Source organism: Peromyscus eremicus, chromosome 18 (assembly GCF_949786415.1).
Source record: "Peromyscus eremicus chromosome 18, PerEre_H2_v1, whole genome shotgun sequence".
NCBI classification, from domain to species: domain Eukaryota; kingdom Metazoa; phylum Chordata; class Mammalia; order Rodentia; family Cricetidae; genus Peromyscus; species Peromyscus eremicus.
This window is the reverse complement of record NC_081434.1, coordinates 6,874,701-6,900,991: the sequence shown is the minus strand read 5'-3', so window position 1 is coordinate 6,900,991 and position 26,291 is coordinate 6,874,701. Positions and strand designations below refer to the sequence as shown.

The following is a 26,291-nucleotide window of genomic DNA, read 5'->3' as shown; positions in this document are numbered from 1 at the left end:
AACCACCCAGGGGACCTGGAAATGGCTCACTGGGGAAGCACTTGCCATGCAAGTGTGAGGACCTGACTTTAATCTCTAGTGTCCATGTTGGAAAACAAAGCAAACAAAACCAAAGAGGTGTAGTGGCGTGGGCTTTATAGTCTCAGAGTGCGTGCTGGGCGAACATGAAGACAGGAGTTCAAATCCTACCACTGTATGAAAACTAGACGTGGCTGCGAAGGAGCCTGCAACCTCAGCGCTGTGGGCAGAGACAGAGAGTGACAGCGGACACCCTGCATTGTCTGCTGACCCTCCGGGACCCACGTGCACACACTCACACACACAGGTGTGCAGACCTCTCCCACACCACTAATTGTCCAACAGCACCACTGTCTCCGACACTGCCACCAACACCAAAAGCATTACAACCTGCCCTTGGGTTCTAGCTTCAAACCCACCGCTGCTGTGGATATCGTTATGTATAAATAAAACACTGATTGGCCAGTGGCCAGGCAGGAAGTGTAGGCGGGACAAGGAGAGAGGAGAATGCTGGGAAGTGGAAGGCTAAGTGAGAGATACTGCCAGCCACCACCATGACAAACAGCATGTGAAGATGCCGGTAAGCCACGAGCCACATCAAGGTAGATTTATGGAAACGGATTAATTAAAGCTGTAAGAACAGTTAGCAAGAAGCCTGCCACGGCCATACAGTTTGTAAATAATATAAGCGTCTGTGTGTTTATTTTATAAGTGGGCTGTCGGACTGCCAGGGCTTGGCGAGACCCAGAGAGAAAACTCCAGCTACACACCACCAATCCTAATGGGACAGTCTTTATTTGGGGCATTGTCTTGGACACTCTAGTGTGTATATCATCATCCCTTGCCCCTGTACTCCAGGTGACAGCAGCTCTCATCCCTCCATTGGACAATAAGAAAGTCTCCATAATTACCAAATGTTTCTATAAAATTAGCCATAAACTTGGTCGTGCTTTAGAACCACCGATTTGTATGAATAGTTTCCTCACCAGTCTGCCATGCCATCTCTCTCTCTCTCTCTCTCTCTCTCTCTCTCTCTCTCTCTCTCTCTCTCTCCAACCAGAGTGATCTTTTTGAACCAAAAATATGATCAAGTCACTTTAGAGTTTAAAACTTCTCATCATTTCTTGGTTTTTATCTGCTGCTAGGATGAGGTCTAAGTGCTGAACACATTTAACATGGTCGGACCTCTTACTACGCGTACACCTCCTTGAGAATCTCATTTCTCTCACTCCCCGTGTCAGACCTTCAAGCATGCTAGTCTTCACTACTCCTCTGCAGTCTTTCATCTATGTGTCTGTGAGGCCATGCTCACTTCATCTTACCCGGCCTGATGAACTCTTACGTACACTGCATATCTCAGGTAAAACACTGAGTTCTCAGGGAGCCACTAGAGGCTCTACCCATCTATGTTAAATCGAAACCTACAGCACCCTAACTTCCTTTGTGGCATTTGTCACTGTAGCCATGTTGCATTTATGGGCATAATTATGGCCCTTCTCTCAAGTTCAACATTGTATGTATTCTGCTCATCACTACACCCTTGCAGGCTAGTCCAAAGGATGTAGGCATTATTTTCCCTCAATGAAATGAACATGAACCCACCACACACAAAGGCTATAGTTAAGACTGATTATTCTTGGGAAGTAGTACTATATATCAAGTCCCAAAGAGTCTCCTATGAGTGTTCCGAATTTCTTTTAACATAACTAACTTGTATAATCAGAAAAAGAAACACTTACGCACCTAGCGGCTGTAGTAAGTATCGTCTGGTATTGAAGATTCTTGCCACGCCAGCCAACGTTAACACCCACGTCTCAGCCCACTGTTTCTCTGCTGTGTCTCTTGAGTGATGAATTAAAATATTTCCACCTCCGGACTCAATCTTCTCTTTGTCTGCAGTTGTAGAAGATTCTCGAACTCGGTCCAGTAGATGAAAGAGTACCTAGATATTTATTTTAAAGGTCATAAAAAGGCCATTGACGGCACAGCTTAAGTAATGGCAAAACCCCCTAAAAGCTATAAAAATAGGTAACAATTTCATTAAATCTACATAAATTAGAGGAAACTGACTAAAAGAGGCAACCATGTATTTTAAACTCATCCTTAAGATCACAGACTATGAAAAAGTAAAACTAACCAGAGAGAACATCAGCTAAGCCTTGTTATTTGTGGAACGTCTATGGGGTAATAAATACTAGAGACAAGGACGAAGGGCCACAAAAAATATGATTATGGAGATGCCCAGACTGAGCTGAGGACTAAAGGACTCAATAAAGTATTGGAAGAACAGTCAGCACTTGGTGAATGTCACACTTAAAGGAAAATCAGAACAAATGGGATGTAGTGGGGGGCGCATCAGCAGAGAAGCCGAGGAGGCGTGCTTCATTAAACAGAAAACTTCCAAGAAGATGAATTAATAATGCTAGACACAACGTCCTGGGTTCCATTCCCAGCAGAGCAACAAGAAAGGAAAGAAGGAAGGAAGGACAGCAGAGGAAAGAGGAGGAGGAGGACAACCATGGTTGTTACATGCTGCTTTTAGGAATCGGGGGACTGATTTATCAGGAAGAACAGAGTGGAAGAGGGGCAGAGACAGAAACCCCAAGTCTCTGTGGGTGCCCATGTTCCTGTGTGCACGTGTGCACACATACACACACACACAGACACACTCACATACACACACAGACACACACACACACAGAGACACTCACATACACACAGAGACACACACACACACACACACACAGTCACACACACACAGACACTCACATACACACACACAGACACTCACATACACACACAGACACACACACACACAGAGACACTCACATACACACACACAGAGACACACACATACACACAGTCACACACACACAGACACTCACATACACAGACAGACACACACACACACTCACATACACACACAGACACACACACAGATACACTCACATACACACACACAGACACATTCACACACACACAGACACACATACACAGAGACACTCACATACACACACACAGACACACTCACATACACACACACAGACAGACACACACACCACGAATACACATACACATACACAGAGACACACACATACCCACACACAGACACACATATACACACACAGATACGCATGCACTCATACACAGACACAGACACACACAGAGACACGTACACACTCACACACACACACACACATATGTGCGCACACACACACAGAGTAAAAATATCGACAAATGCATGGGAATGATTCTTTAAAAGCCGACTCATGTTCTTGGAGGATGTGTACTGTAAAAACACATGTCAACGAAAAGCCCCAGCCCAAACCACCTCACAGTACCTTCCAGATAACCGTGTGCCAGGTTGAGTGCTGCAGTAAGGTCCCGTGCGCACCAATCGTAGAAAACAGAGTCTGGCCCGCACTCTTCCGCACAGCGGGGCGCGGGTCCACACAAAGCTCCCCCAGTTTCGCATAAAGACACAGCCACAGGCAATCAAATGGGGGTGCGGGGTGGAATGGCCGATTTAGAGACACGCCTTTCTCTTCTGCCTGCCTCTGCTGGGCTGCCTCTTCTTTATTTAACTCTTTTTCGATAGTTTCCCCTCTTTGGAAAAAATAATCTGAAATATTCCACTAAAAAGAAAAATATAAAAATATAACTTTAATCACAAATTTTGTTTAAACTTCAGAATAGGCTTAATAAAAGTATTTCTCTTATTAGTGTCTCAAATTTCAAGAAAATTTATTATTTTGTCTTAGCCTTAACTTTTATTAATGTCCTGTACTTTTTATTATGAAAATTTTCTATTATATATAGAATAATGAATTTCAATGTGCTGATACACATAGTACCTAGTCATTATAATTGTTAACTATAAAACAATACATTAGCAACACAACAAAATTCCTTAGTATCACTTAATAATTTATAATTTCATACAAAAAGAACTGCTTAACATACACCAAAGACCTCGTTCTCAACGACAGTAAAGTATGTGAATTAATGATGGGGCCAATGACGGAAACACAGTAAAGGAGGGTGTCGGGGTACCAGCCCTCAACTAACAGCTGCTCTTTGGCAACAGGTTTGTATGGAACACATTACACTCTCTTCCATGCTCACTTTTTTTTTTTTTTAATAGAAAAACACTAACTTACTTACTTTGTGTGAGACATTTAAAGTCCAATTTTATGGGACTTCTGAATTATAATAGCATTTAGGAGATTTTAAACAATTACCTTCAAATAGTACTTAACTAACTTATGAGAGAAATTTAAGTTCGGCTTTATAAACTTTCTGAATTTTAACAGACAAGAGTCCAATTTCCTTAGATAAACTACAAATATTGGGGGCAGTTCTCTTCATATTTACTTCATGTATAATACTTGCAATACCCTAACATACTACCTCTATACTCAAAACATGTAAAATAAGACTCATGTGTCAATAATTCAATAACCAATACATGCATGCCTGTCCTCAGAGCCTCCACTATAATATGCTGTCTCCTGTGTCTAACTAGTTATTAGTTAATAATAAAATGTTATTAAAGTTATTTAAGATCCCTACATCTGCACACTAACGTCAAATCACGAGCCTCCTTCATACATCTATGCTGATTATCTCACTAAGTCCTCTCTCACGAATTTTAAAGCTCAGTATAGCAAACCTGCAAATGTCCTGCTACTGATGGTTTGTTTCCAAGATTACTTAATTCCCCATGGAGGATGTTTGCACTGTTAAGTATTCACTGCTTACTGCATAACTGTCATTTAAAAATGATATCATAAGAAAAGCAATGATACTTACCAATAAGCCTATTGAAGTTAAGCTAATATTAAGTTCTTGGTTATGAAGTCCAAAGCTACCTGCAACATCTACAACTATCTGTAGGCAAGAACAAGGCATTGTTGGTAGGAAATCTGTCACAACCAACTGAAGACACTGGAAGGCAGTTCTTATTAGTGATTCTCTGAAAACACAGAAGAAACAGATAATGCACATTTAAAAGAAAGGTGTGAGAAAACATACCTATAATAATCTCAACCAAGCAAACTTTTACTTTAGAATTTGAACAAGGAAGAAGGCAACCCAGTGTGCAGAATTCCTCCAGTTCCTACTTTAGATCCTGCCTTGACTTCCTGACGGACGATGACTGGGATGTGTTAAGCCAAAGAATGCTTTACTCCTCAAGTGACTTTTGGTTATGGTGTTTATCCCAGCAATAGAAAAGAAACTAGAACAAGTGGCAAATAATGTAAAGGAAAAATAATAATTACTAATTATCAAGCTTCCAATATGCTATAGAGTTTCTAAGTACTGAACGCATATTAATTCATTTCATCCTTATAGGATACATCCTACTTTGTAAACTGCATTGAGTTGAGAAGATCAACTTCAACTTGATGTAAGTTGGTCCTTTTTACTTTAATCATTCCAATATGTTATACTTTTAAAGAAATTTACTATTACAAATGCTTAAATATTAATTTTCTCTACTAGTCTCATTAATTTTCTCAATAGTTTTTTTTTTTTTTAAAGATTTATTTATTTACTGTGTATATAACATGTATGACTGCAGGACAGAAGAGGGCACCAGATCTCATTACAGATGGTTGTGAGCCACCACGTAGTTGCTGGGAATTGAACTCAGGACCTCTGGAAGAACAGCCAGTGCTCTTAACTGCTGAGCCATCTCTCCAGCCCCGATTTTTTCTCAATAGTTTTAATATAAAACTCAACAATAGCTGGGCATGGTGGCACACTCCTTTAATCCCAGCACTGGGGAGGCAGAGGCAGGCAGATTTCTGTTAGTTCAGGGCCAGGCTGGTCTACAGAGAGAGTTCCAGGACAGCCATGGGTATACAGAGAAACCCTGTCTCAAACCAAACCAAACCAAACCTCAACTATGCTTGTCACTAAGAGAAGACTGTGTGTGTGATATTGCAGAATCTCAGATAAGCATATCCAGTACTTGCTAATCTGCTCTACTGGTGTTCTATCCTAAATTAAGCAAAACCCTAAATCCCATTCAAACATTCCCTCTGGATTCCCTGTTTATCTAATGGCATCATCACATTCACAAGTTTCCCTCAGTCAGAGACCTGAGGATTGTTCTAGACTGCCATTTCTCCTTTGCCTCCAGAGTCCACTGTAATCCCTCCAATACCTCTTACTTCTAAGAGAGCACCTGCCACTGCTTCCACACTTCCCGTTCTTCCCTTGGCTCTTCCAGTCACAGTGGCACATCTGTCAACTGGATAATTTAATCAGATATGCAACTTTTAAAAGCACACAAGTCATTTCTAAGAATTTATAGCTCTGGCTCTACCCTTACCACTAGCGCTTTCTTTTGTGGTAAAGTGCTTTCTTACTTGTAGACTACTTGTATTCTAGGTAGTGGTTGTTTATTTGTGTACTCACAACAGCTGAGAAGCTCAGTATTTGGGATATACTAAACAGAATAAATGTTTAAGAAACAAATGAATAAAGTCATTTTAAAGCAATTTGTTAAGACTTCTTAATATATGTGGTCCTTTAGATCTGTTATAAAATGTTAGGTTGGCTTGTTTATCTTATAATCAGATCTTATATCTAATATAAATGTCCTAAAACAGCATATCTCCTATCCTTTTAAAACCAAAATAATACTTGAGCGTTCCCGGCGCTAACTGGGGTAGTTTATGGTAGGTTATGGTAAATCCTGGACATGAGCAGGATGGACTCCTTCTGACTCTCTCACATGTTGGGCATTCATCTCCAACACTCACCCTTGATCGTTTCTGATTGCTCCCATGACTCCAAGAACTAAAGGCCATCCAGGCCCGAGACTGTCCCCCTGACTCTGCAGAATCTGCAGCACACATTCTAACTGCTTGAGTCGGATATCCGGATGGTTAATACTGGACATCTCCTTTAGCGGGTTCAACAAAAGCAGCTGCAGTCTCTAGAAGGGACAAGAAGGGAATTAGGAGAAGACAGGAGGAGCAAAGACGGCCTCCTCACAGCCGGCCCGCCTCACTTTGGTCCTTTGGCAATGCCGACTCGATGCCGCCTCAGTTGGTCTAGAAGTCTTGGGTCAGGTGACCTTGCACTTCAGTGTCCTCAGTGCTGGGACCCCAGAGTGCACCACCTTTCTTCCTGTTCCCTCTGAGGTCGACTCAGCTCCACTCACAGTACTGTAGTAAACACGAAGGTTCCCACTAACAGAACACAGGCTAGGATTTCTCTAGCAGGAATCTTTGGAGGTTTGTCACTTAGCTCTGCCTTTTTCTTTTTTTTCTGAGACAGGGTTTCTCTGTGTTGTTTTGGTGCCTGTCCTGGATCTCGCTCTGTAGCCCAGGCTGGCCTCGAACTCACAGAGATCCACCTGGCTCTGCCTCCCAAGTGCTGGGATAAAAGGCGTGCGCCACCACCGCCTGGCTTATCTCTGCTTTTAAGTAAAGGGGGAAAACAAACCAATCTTCAGTATGTTAAATAAAAGTGGAGTTACCTTACTTCTTAGACCTACTAGAGATGAACATCACCAAAAGAAATATATCTTTAGCTACATTTGAAGAAAAAAAACTAATTCCCAATATCTAGTATTATCTTTCACTTACTTTATTTACATATAGCATGTAATTAAATGTAAAATTCTCAAGTATGATATAAAAAACTATAAAAATTTGAAATTATGTGCTTTAATAAGAATTATTGTTAAGCCATAAACTTTGTTGGGATAAAAAGTACTCTGTTTTATCCCTTTCAGCATCTAAAAAGCACTTCATTTTAATTTTCTTCTCTCCAATTTTTATTTTATGTGGTTAATTTACTAAACAAATATTTCTTAAGTTTTCACTGTGCACCGGGCGTTGAGCAGACACTGAGGATAATAAAGTGAATAGAAAGTGAGTCTAAATGGTTTTATTACTACTTATTTAGTATGCATGAGCATGTGCCACAGGTCTGTCTGGGTGCCAATGATGCTGTGCTAGTGCCTATATTCAACAACGGCGTGCCCAGCTCACTGCAGAACACACTCACAGGACAGTAAGATGATAAGGGAACGGTAATAGCTATTAGCTGCTTGTTTTACTCGGTCTTGAAACAGTGCTACTTCAGTGAACTTTCAAAACCAAACTAAAATATACATGAACGGTAAAGAAAGGACAGGAAATAAGCACAAGGGAGAATTCTGAACGTACGAACAGACAAATGATTTACAAATAGAATCTGTTTTACTGGAGCTGGGGAGATGCTCGTGGGTAAAAGCCTGGCAGGGTAGGCATAAGGACCTGAGTTCAGATCCCCAGCACCACAGAGAGAGGCCGGCACACAGCCATCTGTAGCCCTGGCACTGGTGGGGTGGACAGAGCGGTGTGGCTGGCGTGGAGGGCTGCAGACGCACCGAGACCGTCTCACCAGAGAAGTGGCAGTGTGAGGGAAGACATCCAGTATCTGCCGCTGGCCTCCACAACTGAGCAAGCGCCCCGCCCTGCCCCCCCACTCCCCACCACACCACAACCTGCTGCTTCACTGTACTTGCTGCTTCTGCTCCTGCTCTGTCCCTGTGTGAGGGACAGTGGCAGGGACATGGCAGAGGAGGCCCCAGAGAGAAACTTTAGCCCTTCTCCAAGAGGGCTATCTGCAGACTGGAGAACAGCTTCAGGAAATTTAACTTCATTCAGCATCATGGAAATGTTTTCATGAAGACCATCCTAAAACTGTTAGCATTAAAAAGCAGTCCACAGCCCACAAGTCAAATAGAATACTGTTTATGAATTCTGTTTTAGATATTGGCTTGGTGGCACACACCTTAAAATCCCAGCACTTGGGAGGTGAGGACGGGAGGCCAGCCGGGGTCCCTAAGGCCCTGCCTCACCCAAGAAGATTTACACTACAGTGTCAGGAGGTGCCCTGACATACAATGACATGTGCGAGTGATCGTTTAACACGTCTTTACCTGGTTCTGTGAAAGTGGGGGCTCGTGGTTAAAGGTCAGCCCCGCTTTAATGAGGGACGTCAGGGCTTCGGCTCCCCATTCTCTCATTCGAGAGTTTGGATGCTGGCACACCTTGAGAAATGTACGTATGGTAAGATTACATTTCATTGTATACATCAGCTAAGAAACATGCAGTAACTTGAGAACAGGAAAACCAAGGCTGTATTACAGCTTTGTAGGCGTTTTACAACTTAAAAATACCACACGTTCAGTAAACAGTAAAAGAAAAATTATATCCAGAATTTTCTGTAAGCTTACCTTCTGAATAAAGGCAAGGGGAGGCGGTAGAGAGAAAGACAAAAGACAAAAGGTGAAACTGAAACGGGTCACAGCAAAGGAAGGAGTCCATGACGGCAGGAATGACGTCACCAAAGGAAACAGAAGCAAGCGTCTCCCGAGGGTTGGCTGCTGCTGCTTTTGTAGTCCCCCCAAATTGGTGCAAGGGATTGAACCCAGGACTTGAACATTTCATATGACTGTTGGCACACTGTCTTGAGCCTAATCTCACCTGATAAGATGGTTTAATCATAGAGAAATCTGCACATATCCTTTATGGATAAATTTAATTCCAATAAAATAGGTAACATTTTAGGAAGAATAGTTCTCTTTCTCAGGTTTCTAAAATGGCATTAAATGACTATGGCCCCCAAACGCTGTACCAACGGAAGCAGCCTGAGTTAAACACCAGCTAATTATCAAGGCTCAAGTGGAGGAAGAGATGTAGCTAGATAAAATTCTCTCACTACCTATGATTTAGTGGCAGCAAAACAGCTTTTTTCTCTCACGCTCCCTCCATTGTAGCAAACCTGGGAACAAGGTCTATCTGTGACTCACTCATCCCAAACTTCAAACTTTCAGAAACACCTGAAATGAGGTGAATCAAGATCCTGTCATCAAAGGAAACCATTCCCAACAGACAGTTGATATCATGGTATTTCACAAGCTAACCCTTTACCATTTTTATTTGATTAACTCTTCCCCACGCTAGTTACTGCACAACTACAGTCTTAAAATATAAGGGGCAAGGAAGGGGAGGGGAAAGGCAGTCTGTCGTTATGTTGAATCATAAGATCAATGTACACACCTTTATCAGCAGAAATAAACAGTATTTAAGAAAGAGAGTTCACCTCAAGCAGATGGCCAGTTAGAGGTCTCCATAAAATCTCTATTCTGTGCATATTAACTAGACCAGTTTCTAACAGTTTGGCAACAGCAAAGAGAGATGGTTCCTAAGGAGGAAACATTACATTTGTTATGTTAAAGGAATTCTGAGAACTAGCTGTGAATAAAATAGAACAATACTATGATTAAGTTATGATTAGTCTCTCTATATAAAGTCAGCAGTAAATATAACAGAACCTATTATCATAAGGCAAGTCTTTTTGCCAAAAGACTTTTCAAAACAGCTCTTCAAGTTACCCCAAAATCATACTGGCACAAAATGTGAATAAGCTATAGACCTTAAAGACCTACAAATCCAATTTTTAAAAAAAATTTCTATACTAACATTTTATGGTACTGAAAACATTTGTAACATGAAAAATGTTTAATAGTATCTTTTTCTTCCCTAATGGAAGCTGTAAATTAAGTTACACTGAGATTTTAAGACAACTGGTACATGAGCTAATCTAATAGGTCCCCTAAGAATTATGGTAGAAGATTCATGTTTATGGAGAACTATGGTAGAAGGGTAAGACTGATACCTACAGAGTTTTAAATGCCTGCTGTCTCACCTTGATTAGGTCACTGACTAGCTACATAACTTATGTCAACTACAGTATCTACTGAAATTTTTGATGTGTGAAATGGAGAGAACAGTATATAAACTAGATCATGTCAGAAAGTACATGGTGAAGTTGAGTCTTCCCAAGTGAGGACTCCTTGTACTACTACTACTTTTCCTTCCTCTTCATGAAACGGGATATACACAACAATCATCTGCAGCAGTTACAAGAACATACTCATGTCCTGGATTCATACCTAAAGACTTTTTACAAAAGAAGCTTTAACTCAAGTTCCATGAGTTTTATATTCTACTCTAATTTTTTTGTTTGTTTGTTTTTGTTGTTGGTTTTTCGAGACAGGGTTTCTCTGTGTAGCTTTGTGCCTTTCCTGGAACTCACTTTGTAGACCAAGCTGGCCTGAAACTCACAGAGATCCACCTAGCTCTGCCTCCCGAGTGCTGGATAAAAGGCGTGCGCCACCACCATCCAGCTTCTACTCAAATATTTTAATGTAACTTTTCCAATATTGCAATAAACTAATCATGCAAGAATATGAGACTTTAAAAAAGAGTTTAGGTTTAGATTTGTCCTTCAAATAGAAGACGAAACATAATGAATAAAAGTTTAATCTTAAAAAAAGCAAAAAAACAAACCATGGTCATCTATATACTATATATAGATAAGGAACTGGCCTTTTAAAAATGAGTCTGCATCGCCAGCTAAACTGATGCTCTGCACTCTGAATGTACCCCTAAGCAGTTAGCATCTTTAAAATTTGAGGGTTCTTGCCAGGCAGTGGTAGCAGTTGCTTTTAATCCCAGCACTCAGGAGGCAGAGGCAGGCAGATCTCTGAGTTCAAGGCCTGCCTGGTCTACAAAGCGAGATCCAGGACAGCCAGGGCTACACGGTGAAACCATGTCTTGAAACATCAAAAAAAAAAAAAAATGTTTGAGGATTCTTTAAGAACTATAACAAATCTACTGGGAAGAAAGACTAGAGATACAGTTCAGCAAAAAAGGGGGACAAGGATGTCTTGTCCATGTAGGACATTTTTAAAGTCTATCTTATATATTTTTATGAAACTTACACTTGAATATTGTTTTGTGATGGAAACAGAACCCAGGACTCTTTGACTTACACGTTTTATAAGTTTTATTTTCATTCCATAGTCTCCAGTTCCCTTGGAAACTGGAAACCTCTTATTTTCTTTATATCTCATAGTCAAGTGTCAGATACATAAATAAGCATGATGTGTTTATCAAACAGAAACAATTCACAAAGCACTGCAGATTTGCTTGGATTTCATCTGGTACTCTATTAAAATATTATAGTTTTGTGTTGAAATTTAATTTCAAGATGTAACATTTTTCAAGATATCAATAAACTGATTAGTTTACTATTGTATTTAATGTTATTCTTGCCTGGATTTGGAACAACTAATAATACATATTTCAAACACCTGAATGTTCATGTCGTTAACTATGACTATGATATATAAACCATACTCTAGTAAGAACTTTTTCTGTTTTATTTTTATATGTGTTTGGGTAGTGCATATATGTCTGTTCACCATGTGAACGCAGTGCCCAAGGAAGCTAGAAAAGAGCTTTGATCTTGATACAAAAGTTAAAGATGGCTGTGAGCCACCATGTGGGTGCTAGGAAGCAAAGCTGGGTCCTCTGGAAGAGCAGCCAGTGCTCTGAACCTCTGAGCTAACTCTCAGTCCTAATAAAAACTTCTGCTTGCTTGTTTTGTGGCTGACCTGGACTAACTGACTATGGACTTGAACTTCAGATTTTGCTGCCTGCATCTCCCAAGCACAGGATTATAGGTATGTATCACCAATACCTGCTTTTGTGTGATGCTAAGGACAGTCTGGTCTCGTGCACACACAGCAAGCACTCTACCACCTGAGCTACTGTTCGGCTCCAGGAGAGAAGAGACAAGCCACAGAGCAACAACGATAATTAAGAACTTTGGAGACAACAGAATTTGAGGCTGTATAGTTATTATTAAAAAAACTGAATTGTCAGAGCTGGAGAGATGGCTCAGTGGTTAAGAGCACTGGCTGTTCTTCCAGAGGACCCAGGTTCAATTCCCAGCACCCACATGGCAGCTCACAACTGTCTGTAACTCCTGTTCCAGGGGATCCAACACCCTCACACAGACACAAAATGCAGGCAAAACACTAATGTACATAAAATACAAATAAATAAGGTTCAAAAATATCTGATACTGCAAAAACTGCACAATTGTTGGGGGGAAAATAGGGAGTATACCTCAACTTAGAGGCATAGAGGCACAGGTAGGGGTTTTCTGAGTAAAAAAAAAAAAAACAAAAACAAAAACAAAAAAACTGAATTGTCTTTATATATTTGGAAGTGATCAAACTATACTTATTTTTAAATGTAGAAAGGGGGCTGGAGAGATGGCTCATTGGCTAAGAGTGTTGGCTGCTCCTGAAGAGGATTGCAGTTTAGCCACACTACTACCTTCTGATTCCAAGGGCACCTGAATGAATGAACATATACACATACCATTTTCAAAATGTACAAAGGACTTCATTCATGTTTTACAGTGCTAGGACCTCATGCCCATTAGACAAGTACCATGAGTCACTCTCTCAAGTAATAACTACTTCTTATTTTCTGATTCACTTTTTCTGTATTTATTTTTGTAGTAATGGAATAAAACCCAAGGCCTCCCACAGTGTAGGCAAGTGCTTTACTACTGAATGCTGTTAGCCTCAAACACAGTTCATTTAAAATAACAATTTCTAAAATATGACTAGACTCAAATTTTCCTGTGCTTTATAAATGTTATAGAAAAAATGGAGGATGGAAAGGGATGTTCTTGAATGCCATTATCAGAAGTACTGTTCTACACTTACCTGACAGAAGTCCTATTCTACTTAATTGATGGGAAATGAAAACGTTTAACTGCGAGGTGGGGAGACTCGCTGGCTTCCGAAACAGAGTGAGCTTTGGGTTTTCCATTCCTGTGATGGCCACACAGCACAGCCACCCAAACCTGCCACACACTTTTCCTAACCGCAATCTCGCATTACCCAAATCATAAATGCCAAATACAAACACTATCAAGATATTTTATGAAAGCTAGCTATAAAAACTCGGTTGCATTATTTATAAAATACTAAGAATATTCAGCACATAAGAAAAAAGGGACATCATTTTAAATTCTATCACATACTTAGACAGATCACAAGCTACATCATGCCCTCTTTTTTCCTCCTTCTACAAATGGTCAACACTGACAGGCCACTGCTACCAAAGCACCAGTGCCGCCGGTCAAGCACTAAGGTCACTTATACACCGTGTAGGACTAGAGGGAAATGTAAATCACCACACCTTATTATTTCCATAGGCCATATCCATTGCTTCTAGAGATAAGGAACAAAGTGCATTGATTAAATGATGCAAAGATACGTCATCAAGATACCTAAAATGAAAAGGAAAAAGACAATTTCATCTCAAATATACAGCTAGGAACAATGTGGCTGTCGATTTAAAACACAGACTTACTGTGAGCTTTCAAAAAGCCTTGAAAGTATGTTGGAAATCACTGGCAAATCTGTCATCACTGCTGTTGTTAGAACCTAAAGGAAAGACGAAGTCAAATGTAAAGTGTGACTTTTTGTTTGTTTGGTTTTTTTATTTTATTTTATAATTAATTTAATTTTACATATCAGCCGTGGATTCCTCCCTCCTCCCACTCCCCAACTTTCCCCCCAAATCCTCCCAGGCAAGGTTTCCCCTGGGGATTCAGCTCAGCCTGGTAGATTCAGTTGAGGCAGGTCCAGTCCCCTCTTCCCTACACCAAGGCTGAGCAAAATGTCTCAGCATAGGCCCTAGGTTTCAGAAAGCCAGCTCATGCACTAAGTGTGACATTTTAAGAAGCGCCCACTGGATAGGAAGGGCTGTCACTTACTGTACTGGGTCCTTCTACAGCTCTTCCAGGCTTCAAGGCGCCACCACCACTAGGCTTTAGTCCCAGAATCCATACAAGATGCTGACAATTAAAACAAGTTTATAAAACTATAAAAATTCTAATAACTAAAATCAGTAGCAATATCTAGCAATAAAAATTAAAATGGGTAGTTTACTAATAACTAAAATCAAAGTAAGTAGCACCATTCATATAAAATAATTACAGCACACAGAAGCAGTAGATAGAGCATTGTAAGTGGTCCATTACTTAAGCCACGGTTTTATTCCTTCTAACCTTCTCCTCTCTCGTACTATTTATCAGGCCGGCCTGCGGGACCAACAGGCATGTTTAGCTGTTAGCGACCATCAGTCTAGCACCTGACGCCACAACGCACCTGCAGAGTTGCCAAGACAAGCTGCCACGATGTCCCGAGCACAGAGCCATGGCAGTGTGCCAAGTTGAGTAGAGTCCTCATGCACTGGATGTTCTTGGAAGTCAGCTATGTGGAAAAAGACAGATTTGCAGCAACTGCTCTAGAGTCCTCAAAATCAAAGCAACATGTTCAGAGACTGTCTTAAATAAAAGCCAAGAATACTAAGAAAGTAAGTTTGGATGGTTTGCTTAATTAAAGTTGTGTTATCAGAGCTGGGGAGATGGTTCATTGAGTAAAATGTTTGCCATGTGAGTGTGAGAGCTAGAGTTCAGATCCCAATAACCCACAGACATGTTGGGAGGGCATGGTGACCTGCCTATAACTCCAGCCATGGGGAGGTGGAGACTGGGCGACCCAGACTAGCAGGAGAGCTCCTCATTCAAGACAGTTAGAAACCCTGAATCAGTAATAATGTGGAGCAGCAGAGGAAGACAAACACAAACACATGTACACACATAATGGCCTATACATATGTGCCAACATATGTATACACATGTGAATGCACACCATATAAACATACAGATGTGCAAAAGAAGTTGTATTATTATGTTGGTTATGATAATGTCAAGAAAATAGATAACTAGCTTGTTCTGGAACATCCTCCAGGTAAAAGACACTAAGTAAGTAATAACACTTGTCAAGTACAAAAAAAAAAAAAAAAAAGTATGACAGTCTCATTGATCGTTCATCGGTAACCAAATTAAGCCCCAACACCCCAACTGCATTACCATTACTGTTCCTTGAGGCTGGACCGCTAGAGGCTGACCCACTGCCACAACCTGCTGGTGGGATTCACTAGACGGACTTATCATCATGACACTGTGGCCCTGGATAGAATATGCTAGAACACAAAGGAAAGCCTGAATGCAAGATACTGCTTTCAGTTCTTTCAAGGTAATGTTATATTGTTTTATACTATAAAACATTAATTTGAATAAAGTTCAACCATAACAATTAAGCAGCAGTACTATTTATCCGATGCATGCAAACATCTGAAAACTCATAAGGTGTACACACTAAAAGAAGCAAATATGAAATAATTTCTACATAAATTGTTAAAATTATTAAACTTGGCAGCTCATTTATAAGTAAAACAGAATTAGGACACATTAACTATTTTAAACATGTATCTATGTGTACTTTTCTAGTTAAAGGCAAATAAATTTTGAGTGTGAAATCTGAGTGTCACATTGAAATATATGTATATTAAATGTAAGCTATATTACATTTAAATACATACATATAAATAAACAGTGTTTTCAAAGTATTAGCCAAGAAAATTGGTTTTTGAATGTTAGTGATTAGAATATAAGTGGTTGGAAATACTATAGTTCTACTAGGTCAAATAGAAAAACAGCAATCATCACTTCAACAATGAATTATAGTTTACAAAGGAATGCTGGAATTACACTATTTTCTCTGCATAATCATGACTTAAAATTGCTATCACTATATTCTTCTTCTCTCCATCCTTTTTTCAGTGCAGAGAGAAAAGAGGGGATGTTTGCTAATGGCCACACTGGGAGGAGAAACATAAAGGCCCAGTGACCCCAAGTCACATCTTCTCTCTTCCCTTTTAAAGAGATGAAAGAACTGTTTTAGCCAGGAGGTGGTGCACGCCTTTAATACCAGTACTCGGGAGGCAGAGGCAGGTGGATCTCTGTGAGTTCAAGGCCAGCCTGGTCTACAGAGTGAGTTCCAGGACAGCCAGGGCTACACAAAGAAAGCCTGTCTCAAAAAAACAAAACCAAAATCAAAACCAACCCAAACCAAAACAGAACTGTTTTGAAGAGGTGGACAGAACGGGAAGGCAGGAAGCTAGCTGCCCGAGGCGACAGTCAATGCACAGAACAGCGGGGGCCTGAACTCACACTTCCTGTCATCCCACTAGACAGAGAGAAAGCTGTGCAGTTTACTGCTTACATTTATTGGAAAGTGTAGCCGCAGTGGTGGCATTCAGCACGGTGAGAGCATAGTGTGGAGGCAAGGAGCCTTTGCAGATTGCAGTGATAAAAGCGTCCCTTGAAGTCACAAGGCCCAGTCTTCCACACAGAGCAGCCATAGTCAGTTCAGCTTTTAAAATATTCTCGGTGGCAGCCTCATCTGTGCTGAAAAGATAAGGCATTTTGTTTATCTGATTAATTTATTTTAGGTTACACTTTAAAACAAGATGTGGGCTTACATAGTCAGTGAGGTTTTAAGAAAAGCTAAAACCAACAGACTTAGCATGCAATTTTAACCTACTAACAGGATATCTAAAAAGCAGAACTATGCGTTGTGATGCACACACAGCTGGAAGAAAGATCGGGAACTTAAAGATTTCACTGAAAATATCAAGCACTTTATTTATTTATTTTGTTTTGAGACAAGGTCTATAGTCCCGGCTGGCCTCCAACTCCCTGTGATTCACCTGCCTCAGCCTTCTAAGTGCTGGGATTACAGGCAGGAACTACCACACCTGGCATCAAACATCTTGAAATCAGTTAAATCTCAGGAGAAACATCAAGCAAATATCATCATTGCAGAAGCCGTGGTAAGGCTTGGCATGCTACCAGGGTTCTGTAATCTGACAATGTATTTTGGATTAAAGCATGATGACAATGAACTCCGGTGGGAGTTCAGAGCAAACGCGGGCGCCAAGGGGGGGGCGCCAAAGAGCACTGTTTTTAAGAAATGATACAGTGATGGCAAGGTTAATTATCCTAATTTCATCACGACAGTGTGCACACAAATGATGATACTGCGCATGAAATTAAAGATAAGCAACAAAGTTCTAATCATACAGAAAACTCAGGTAGGAAATATATTCTGAGGACAAGTGGAATGAACTTTTTTGCTGGTTTGAACTATGATGACGTAACAGAAAACTTACGAAGACTTAGTACCTGGCATCAAGAAGGAGGGAGAGCGCAGCGAGAAGACCACACCAGCAGGCGCTCACCATCTCTTCCCAAACAGCTCTACTAACTGAAAAGGAAACACAACACTCAATCATGTTATGCCTGCTACAATCAACTGTCATCTATAAAATTCAAATATTCTACTAACAACCCAGTTATTAGACACAAACACTAATCTCTAAAATATCCAAATGATGAAAATGCAGAATCTGTGATAGTTTCACAACAAAAAGTCTGAAAGTTAAGTTGTTTTAAAACATATATTATAGTAGAGCAGTGGTGGCACATGCCTTTAATCCCAGCACTCAAGGGGGAAGAGACAAGGCAGATCTCTGTGAGTTAGAGGCCAGCCTGGTCTACAGAGCGAGATCCAGGACAGGTTCCAAAGCTACAGAGAAACACTGTCTCAAAAAACAAAACAAAACAAAATGTATTAGCTGGGTGGTGATGTCACACACCTTTAATCCCAGCACTTGGGAGGCAGAGCCAGGCAGATCTCTATGAGTTCGAGGCCAGTCTGGTCTACAGAGCGAGTTCCAGGAAAGGCTCCAAAACTACACAGAGAAACCCTGTCTTGAAAAACCAAACAACAACAACAAAAATATATTAAAAGATACTTCAATACCTCAGTTAACTAATATCTTTTTAAAAATACATAACTCCACTTCCTCCTCCCTATACCTTCAACAGACCAAACTGTCCATCTGTGAGATCAACTGGAAACTAGTGCAGACTACCATCTAAAATACTTGCTCAGCTAGAATACTGTTATATCTGTTGAGAATCAAGCAAGTAAGTCAACACATGAATAAAATGGCATTGGGTACCTCATTGTTGGAGATAGGATTTACAAATATGTAAAGATAAAACTGACTCTGTAGAAATGGATGGGGACTAGAGAAGCTGGGGTGATGCCTTTAATATAAGGAAGCAGATATTTTCAAATCCAGACTTGTGGTACATGTACCTCTTTGCCAAGTAGCAAGCAGCACACCTCATGCCCACTGTCAGTCTCAATACTATCCACCAGGGCTCCTTGGAAAACTGACTGACATTTGGGCTGGACAAGAAACATCTGAGATCAGGGCAGAAAATCCTGTAGTGGTAAATTGTAAGGAGCACCAAGAGAACATCCGAAATGTCAAAAGAATATCATCCAGCTTCAAAAGCCTCACTCTGAGCATCACACCAAAAACTGATGGCCACTGATTATAATTCTTTGGAGTCAATAAAAATCTAGTTTTATTCAAAAGTGATCTCCAAAACACCTCCAAAAATGATACAAACTGTTATTTTTGCATCTTCACATATTGATAAATCAAATCAGTAGCTAAATTAAACACAATAATTGCCCTGTGCTAATCTTAGAAATGAACAAATCATTTTGGGATATATCCTTCTAAAAATGTCAAGGTCACATAAAACAAGAACTAAAGAACGGTGTTCTGCTGTGGGATGCCTTTCTGTACACTGTAAATATGTGTTGCTCTGATTGGTTGATAAATAAAGCCATTTGGCCTATGGCAGGGCAGGAAGAGCCAGGTGGGAAAATCCAAGGGACATAGTGAGAGGAGAAAGGAGAGGCAGGGAGGACGCCATCCCGCTGTCCAGGGAGCAGCATGTAATGGCAACAGGTAAAGCCACGGAACACAAGTGGCAACACACAGATGAATAGAAATGGGCTGAGTTTAGTTACAAGAGCTAGCTAGAAAGAAAATTGAGCCATTGGCCATGGCCATGCAATCCATAATTGATATAAGCCTCTGTGTGTATATTTGGGTCTGAGCGGCTGCAGGACCAGGCGGGACACAGGAAAACTTCCAGCTACAGTGTTCTACTTTGTAGGAAAATATCCACATACAGCAATAAATTCAACAAACAAGGGACCACAAAAAAAAACAAAGCAAAACACTGTGACAACTGACAAAATTTGATAAGATCTAGACGGAGATGAAATACTGGATTGACCCAATTTCTGCTAGTGACTGCATCAGAATGGGGAAGATGACCGGCAGTTTTAGAAACACACATCCAAGTGTTAAGGGGTAGTGGGGCATCCTGTCAGGAACTTAATCTCAAATAGTTCAGGAAAAGGATAGTGACATGTATACAAACAAGGAGAAGGTAAGATCAGCATGATAAAGCGCTAATAACGGGGAATGAGAGTAAATGACAACACAGGAACATTATTTCTCATTACTGAAAAGTAACAGTGACAGGTAGAGAATGTAGCATACCTGTCTCCTTATCTGCCTGGTCCGACACTGACTGCCCATCTCGATGCTCTGAAGACTGTGAGTTTGCTCCTTCAGGGACAGCAGGGCACTCTGTTTCAGCCTCTCCTAACTCTCCTTCGATCATAGTGGTGATTCCACGGACAAGATCCAACAGACAGTGGAATGCCACAGACATGGCATAGCCTTCTGGTATAGTTGGAGGTTCAACTTTGTCCAGCATCTCTAGGCTGAAATCACAAAAAAGTAAGGCACTAATGAGAAGACACAGGAAAGAAAACATAGAAAGCTATTTCCGTAAGTTGTAGACTCTAAACTTACTAACAGAAGACAAAAATAAAGGGACATTACTGAGCTTGTTTCAGTCAGAGAAGGATCCCTCTTCAGTATTTTAAACTGATTAGAGGGGCTGGAGAAATGGCTCTGTGGATAACAGGTGCTTGCTGCCAAGCCTGGTGATCTGAGTTTGATCCCTTGGACCCACGTAATGGAGGAGGGAACCGACTCTTGCAAGCTGTCCTCCAACCTCCACATATATGCCTGCGCGCGCGCGTGTGTGTGTGTGTGCACACACACACACGTATTCTCTTTCATGTAAAAAAATGACTAGAAAAATGAAGGCCTGGCTGCTACCATAACTCTCCTTGAGATGTACTGATATCCTCACTATTTTTTGATATGAGAGACAGAAAAACTAGCATAAAATATATGAAGGCAGAATACAATGCTTCTCAAACTCTTACATTTAAAATAAAGTACCATAAATGATAAATAAAACAATCTACAAAGAGGAAGATGATTTTACATCAGAGAAACATAACTGAGATACCCAGATCACATGTGGCCTCAGAGTCAGTCAGCCAACAGTAAAAGTAACACCGAGGGACGTCTGTGTCAGGCTCAAATCTTCTACATTGGAGAAATTGTTCAGAAGGCAAGACAATAAATCTTATGTTCTAAATCAGGACAAATGAGGAATTATGGTTCTGAATCCCTCTAAATGGTTATTTCTTGAGCTAACAACACAAAGAATGAATAGTTCAACTAGAAAGAATTAATGGTATTGGAATAATTATCTTCACATCCAAAGAAAAATAGATGTTAGACCCCTATCTCTTATATATAAAACTAGCTTGAAATGAATCAATGATCTAAATGTAAAAGAAATTCCAAAACTCCTGGAGATACAGGCATAAAACTTTATGATAGATTATGCAACAGCTTGTTAGATACACCAAAAGCACTATTAAAAACTAAGTGAAGTGACTCCATCAAAATGTCACACTAGTGTGCTCCCCTGCCTGTGCAAAAGGACAGCTTAAAACAGCGGATCCCGTGTATGACAGAGACCTAACACACATCCTAGTTTGTTCTTGTTGCTGAATAAAACACGATGACTGGAATAACCAGAAGAGAAAAGGACCTCACTTCCTATATATTGAAACTAATTTCTCTCTCATAGAGAGTCCTGGAGTTTACCTATACAACAACTTCCATCTCATATATTGAAGAAATTAGTTTAAATAAAGATGAATTTGCCAAAGGGAATTCAATTCTGGAAGAACTATGACCAAGAGGTCTAAAAATCATGTCATATACATGATTTATAAGAAGCTATGTATGACAACTGAGTCAATCCTTAGGTAAATAAGTCATATTTCTGCTTTATAATGCTATTAACAGCCTACAAATAGAAGAAAACAAAATTTAGTCCTGATTAAAATTCTTAGAATATGACAAAAGAAAATAAGCTCCAAAATGTATTACCAACATGAAATATAGTCCAGACACAAGTGTTTTAAGTATCATCTTCAGTGGTATTATTTATCATAAAACAACGTTGCTCCTACTTACTAGGTGGCTTTCGCGCTGCCTTGAACTGTGACCGTCAGGATAGGTATCCAAGTTCCTCTGTATTCGAACGCTGGCAGCAGAGTGACACCCCCACCTATCCCCACCACTCCTGAGCTAGCTGGTGCTGAGGCTGGGCCGCCGGCATTGTTATTTCCTGTTAGATTAGGAGGAAAAGCAAAGACACCAATTTAGGAGTTGATTACAAGTCAATGAATTCCAACTCCTACTCAGACATAAAGACCCTGTGCTATCAAAACAATGTGATACCTACAAATGACGTTCGTAATTCTCTTGTACCCAGAGAGTTTATTCCCTTAAAACACTACATTTTCTAAATATAAAAATTACTAGAGAGCCTAGGCAGATAGCTCTATTGATAAAGCATTTGTCACAAAAGCATGGGGACCTCAGTTTGGTCCTAAGTACCACAAAGTTTTATAAGTATGTCTCAAAGAAAATAGTGAAAGTTAGTTTATACTGAACCTCATAGTAAATGAACAAAATCCAGCAACTTAACAGAGAAGCTCTGATATAAATAAACTGATGGATAAACAGACAGAGGAGTGTCTGAGTTCACTTCCCAGTACCCACAACAAAGCTGCAGGAATAGGCGTGTCCCAGTGACTTGCTAGCCTGCCAGCCCAGCCTACGCCACGAGCCCCAGTTCCCAGTAAGAGAACTCTCTCAAAACACAAGGTGGACAGTCCTGGGGAAAAACAACCAAGGCTGACCTCTGGCCTATCCACACACAGACACACGTACATGGGCCTGTGCCTGCACATGTATGAACACACACACAGTCATAAGAAAAGAGAAAACCACAATTTTCACTACTTTATATTAGACCTCTTCTGGAAAGGGAGAGTAAAAGTGCAAAGTCACAGTGGAAGAAGATAAAGGGAAATGAGAAGCCATACACTCATTTCCAAACAAACTCAAATCACGTGAGTCAACTCTATGAAGAGATGAAATGTCCAGACTCTTTAAAAGAATCTAACAAAGACTTTTTCTAAAACGAAGAACAGCATCTAAACATCCGCCCATATGAAATCAGAGGAAATAAAAGTGTATCAGAGAAGAGAATCTATTCTGGAAAAGAAAGTAAACTAGTTTTCCACGGTGAGGTCAAATTCATCTTTAATATTTTAAAAATCTTTACTCTCGATGTACTCGGGTGCTTTCAGTTTGTAGAGGCACGAGATTTCTCTGCTAACAGGGAGTACTATAAACCAAGAGAGGAAATGAAGACAAGTCTGCACGTTACCAGCTTGGTTGGCTGTGGCGGTGTTTCCAGTCGGAGGGACGAGAAACAAGGACTGGATGAAAGACCCCAGTGCGTTCACAATGTCGCGGAAAACCTTGGTGGAGTGCTGCTTCATGTCATACGACTGACAAAATGACCTGAGAAATAATTTTAAACGTTTCTGAAAAGCATTTTAATGTACATAATATGCACATTTTAAAAGCAAACAATATTGCTTAGTAGTTACAATCCCATATTTGGTGTCACTCATGACACCTGAGTGGTGTCTCTAATTTGGATTAGAGACAAAGGTTTAGATTCAAGTCAAAACAAAACAACAACAACAACAAAAAAAAAGAAAAAAAAAAAAGAAATATTGGCTGTATTTGCTTAGTAATGATCTCTCCCAGTCCTTTCCCAAGCTTCCACCTGGTGTGGCATACACACAAACACACCATTTTCTTTGGTAAGCCTCTCTAAAACATTCGAATAGGTACTCAGCTCTTCTTAACTCAGCGGTTCTCAAGCTAGCCATCTAACAGAATATTGCTGTAACTTTACCTTAACAACTGAGGCTGCACACAGAGCCTGTGTATCGACTCCACCGCAACAGCTCGAAGCCACTGTGGCTTATCTGCATCCAGAAACTTCACCAGAAGTGACAGAAATATTTCACACTCAGTTACCTAAAAAGAACAGGATTTTTAAACATTTCACTGAGTCAAAAAGCAATGATGATAACACTGTCACATCATCTTAACAGTAACTGGGATAAAATGGAGAATGAGAAAAGTTAGCTGGAAACAACCACAGCTTCGCTAACTCTATACCTGTAGCACTGATGATCTGCTAACAGACCTGCTATCCGTAACCCTTACTTCTTGCCGTCTCCAGTCCTGCAAACTGCCAACAGATGTATGATCTGCCCTTCAGCAATACGCTGCATGTGCAGACAACTGGATCCTAAACAGCAAAGAGGCAGTTTGGTGTGATGGTACAAGTCTAAAATCCCAGCATTCAGGAAGGAGAGGGAGGAGCCAGCCTGGGCTCCAACAGCAAGACCCTGTCTCACAAACCAAAAGAGAACAGGAAAACAACGAGAAACCTGCAGCCGCTGACAGACACACGGACGTGGGCAGGTGAGGCATTAGCACAGGCCCGCTGCGGCTTTACTGAGCACCAGTTCTCACTGCTGTTAGTGACACACTTTTTCTTCTCTTTTAATTTTATGTGTATAAGTGTTTTACTTGCATGTATGTCTGTGCACCACATGCATGCATGCTGTCTGTAGTGGCCAGAAGAGAGCATCAGATCCCCTGGACTTGGAGTCACAGACAATTGTGAGCTCTCATACAGATGCGGCAAATTGAACCTGGGTCCTCTGGAAGAGCACAAGGTATACCTAACTGCTAAGCCATCTCTCCAGCCTCCAGTGCAGACTTTATTCTTAACAACTTCTTTATAAGATAAATACTGGCTAAAGCACACCACCCATTACTCATTACATGCATGACGACTGAATGACGAACAAAAATGAACAGTGTAAAGGTAAATGGTTACTCCTGTGTCAGGTAAACAGCAGGAACTATGGAAGGTAAAAGTGAAACTGACTTTGAGATTACTAAATCAAATGGATTCTTGATGAGTGCAGCTAGGAACTGATGTTTCAGCTGTGGATGCCCCAAAATGAGGCAAGAAATTGGGGAAATAAAGTAGCCTTCAAGATTTTAGCCTCAGCATTCAGGAGGGAAGACATCTGGATCTCTGTGAGTTCAAGGCCAGCCTGGTCTACATAGCAAGTTTCAGGACAGCCAGGGTTGTTACACAGAGAAACCCTGTCTTGAGAAAAAAAAAAGAAAAAACAGTGAAAGATTAAATAGGATAAATAATTTAAAACCCATTCTTTCCTTCTTAAAGGCAAGAAATCAAGGTCAGACTGGAGCTATGGTCACCACTTTAAGTTAGAATTGATGAATTTTTATAAACTCCTTAAGGCACCTTCAAGGAAAAAGGATCCAGGCAAACACTGTTAGTGACCCAAAAGGCAAACATGGACCCAGGTCAGAGTTAAAAGAAGCAAACTACAGGTAGTTTCCTCTATGCACTCTCGTACGTGAAGAGAACTAACTGACGAGCACGTCTCTGAGCTACCTGAAAAGATGAGCTAGTGAATGGTGGGGACAAAGTGGTCATGGAGCACCTTGGAGCTGCCTGAGACCATGTGTGGGGTCCTGGAGGTCAGAGCGTTTTGTAACACTGTTCGGACTTGTTCTTCAGTGTAGTTAACACTCGATCTGATAGCACAAAAGCAATAGCATCGGAACAGTAACTGCCTCGACAGGAATCATGGAAGCAATGTTAAATTGTACTAGCATCATTGTATCTTCACTGCCATACATAATTAAAAGATGCATATAAATATAAAATATTCTAACATATATAATATTCTGGGGTGTGTGTGTGTGTGTGTGTGTGTGTGTGTGTGTGTGTGTGTATCTGTTTTATCTAAAAATGACCTGATACTAGTTTCCACAGCTAACTTGATTGAATTAATAAACACCTAGGGTGTTCATGGGGTACACGTTTGGGTACCTGTGTGAGGGTCCTGAGGAAGATTAACTAAGGAAGAGAGTTCACTTTGCACATGGGTGACACCTCCAACCAAAGCCAGGACCCAGACAGAATAAACGGGGAGATGGAGGAGGCCTGAGGCCATAGACATGATCACTGCTTCCTGACTCCCGTGAGGCGAGCAGCCTTTGTGACATCCCCACAACCACGACATGTCTGCCTGACTCAGGCCCCAATAATACAATCAGCTGGCTAAGGACCAAAACCTTTGAAATCCCAAGCCAAAGAGTAAGTCTTCCCTTCTGTGAGTTGTCAGAGAGACAGGGCGCTAGCACCCACTGCATGCAATTCCACGTCCACACGTGTCTGGAAGCCAACAC

General features: G+C 40.7%; 1 protein-coding gene across 2 annotated transcripts in view; it reads right to left on the bottom strand.

Moving 5' to 3' along the window:
• Positions 1–26,291, bottom strand: part of Mon2 (MON2 homolog, regulator of endosome-to-Golgi trafficking) — a 75,430-nt gene that overhangs the window by 24,430 nt on the left and 24,709 nt on the right. For both annotated transcript variants that reach the window (XM_059245760.1, XM_059245761.1), the window contains exons 9-25: positions 23,902–24,026; positions 23,362–23,498; positions 22,098–22,251; positions 20,247–20,473; positions 17,995–18,076; positions 17,033–17,217; positions 15,838–15,950; positions 15,071–15,175; positions 14,677–14,757; positions 14,271–14,344; positions 14,097–14,187; positions 10,132–10,233; positions 8,966–9,076; positions 6,792–6,967; positions 4,831–4,993; positions 3,360–3,653; positions 1,762–1,960 (exon numbers count right to left, since the gene is read on the bottom strand). In XM_059245760.1, coding sequence (XP_059101743.1) covers positions 1,762–1,960; positions 3,360–3,653; positions 4,831–4,993; positions 6,792–6,967; positions 8,966–9,076; positions 10,132–10,233; positions 14,097–14,187; positions 14,271–14,344; positions 14,677–14,757; positions 15,071–15,175; positions 15,838–15,950; positions 17,033–17,217; positions 17,995–18,076; positions 20,247–20,473; positions 22,098–22,251; positions 23,362–23,498; positions 23,902–24,026 — 2,419 coding nt within the window. The remainder of the gene's footprint in view (positions 1–1,761; positions 1,961–3,359; positions 3,654–4,830; positions 4,994–6,791; positions 6,968–8,965; positions 9,077–10,131; positions 10,234–14,096; positions 14,188–14,270; positions 14,345–14,676; positions 14,758–15,070; positions 15,176–15,837; positions 15,951–17,032; positions 17,218–17,994; positions 18,077–20,246; positions 20,474–22,097; positions 22,252–23,361; positions 23,499–23,901; positions 24,027–26,291) is intronic.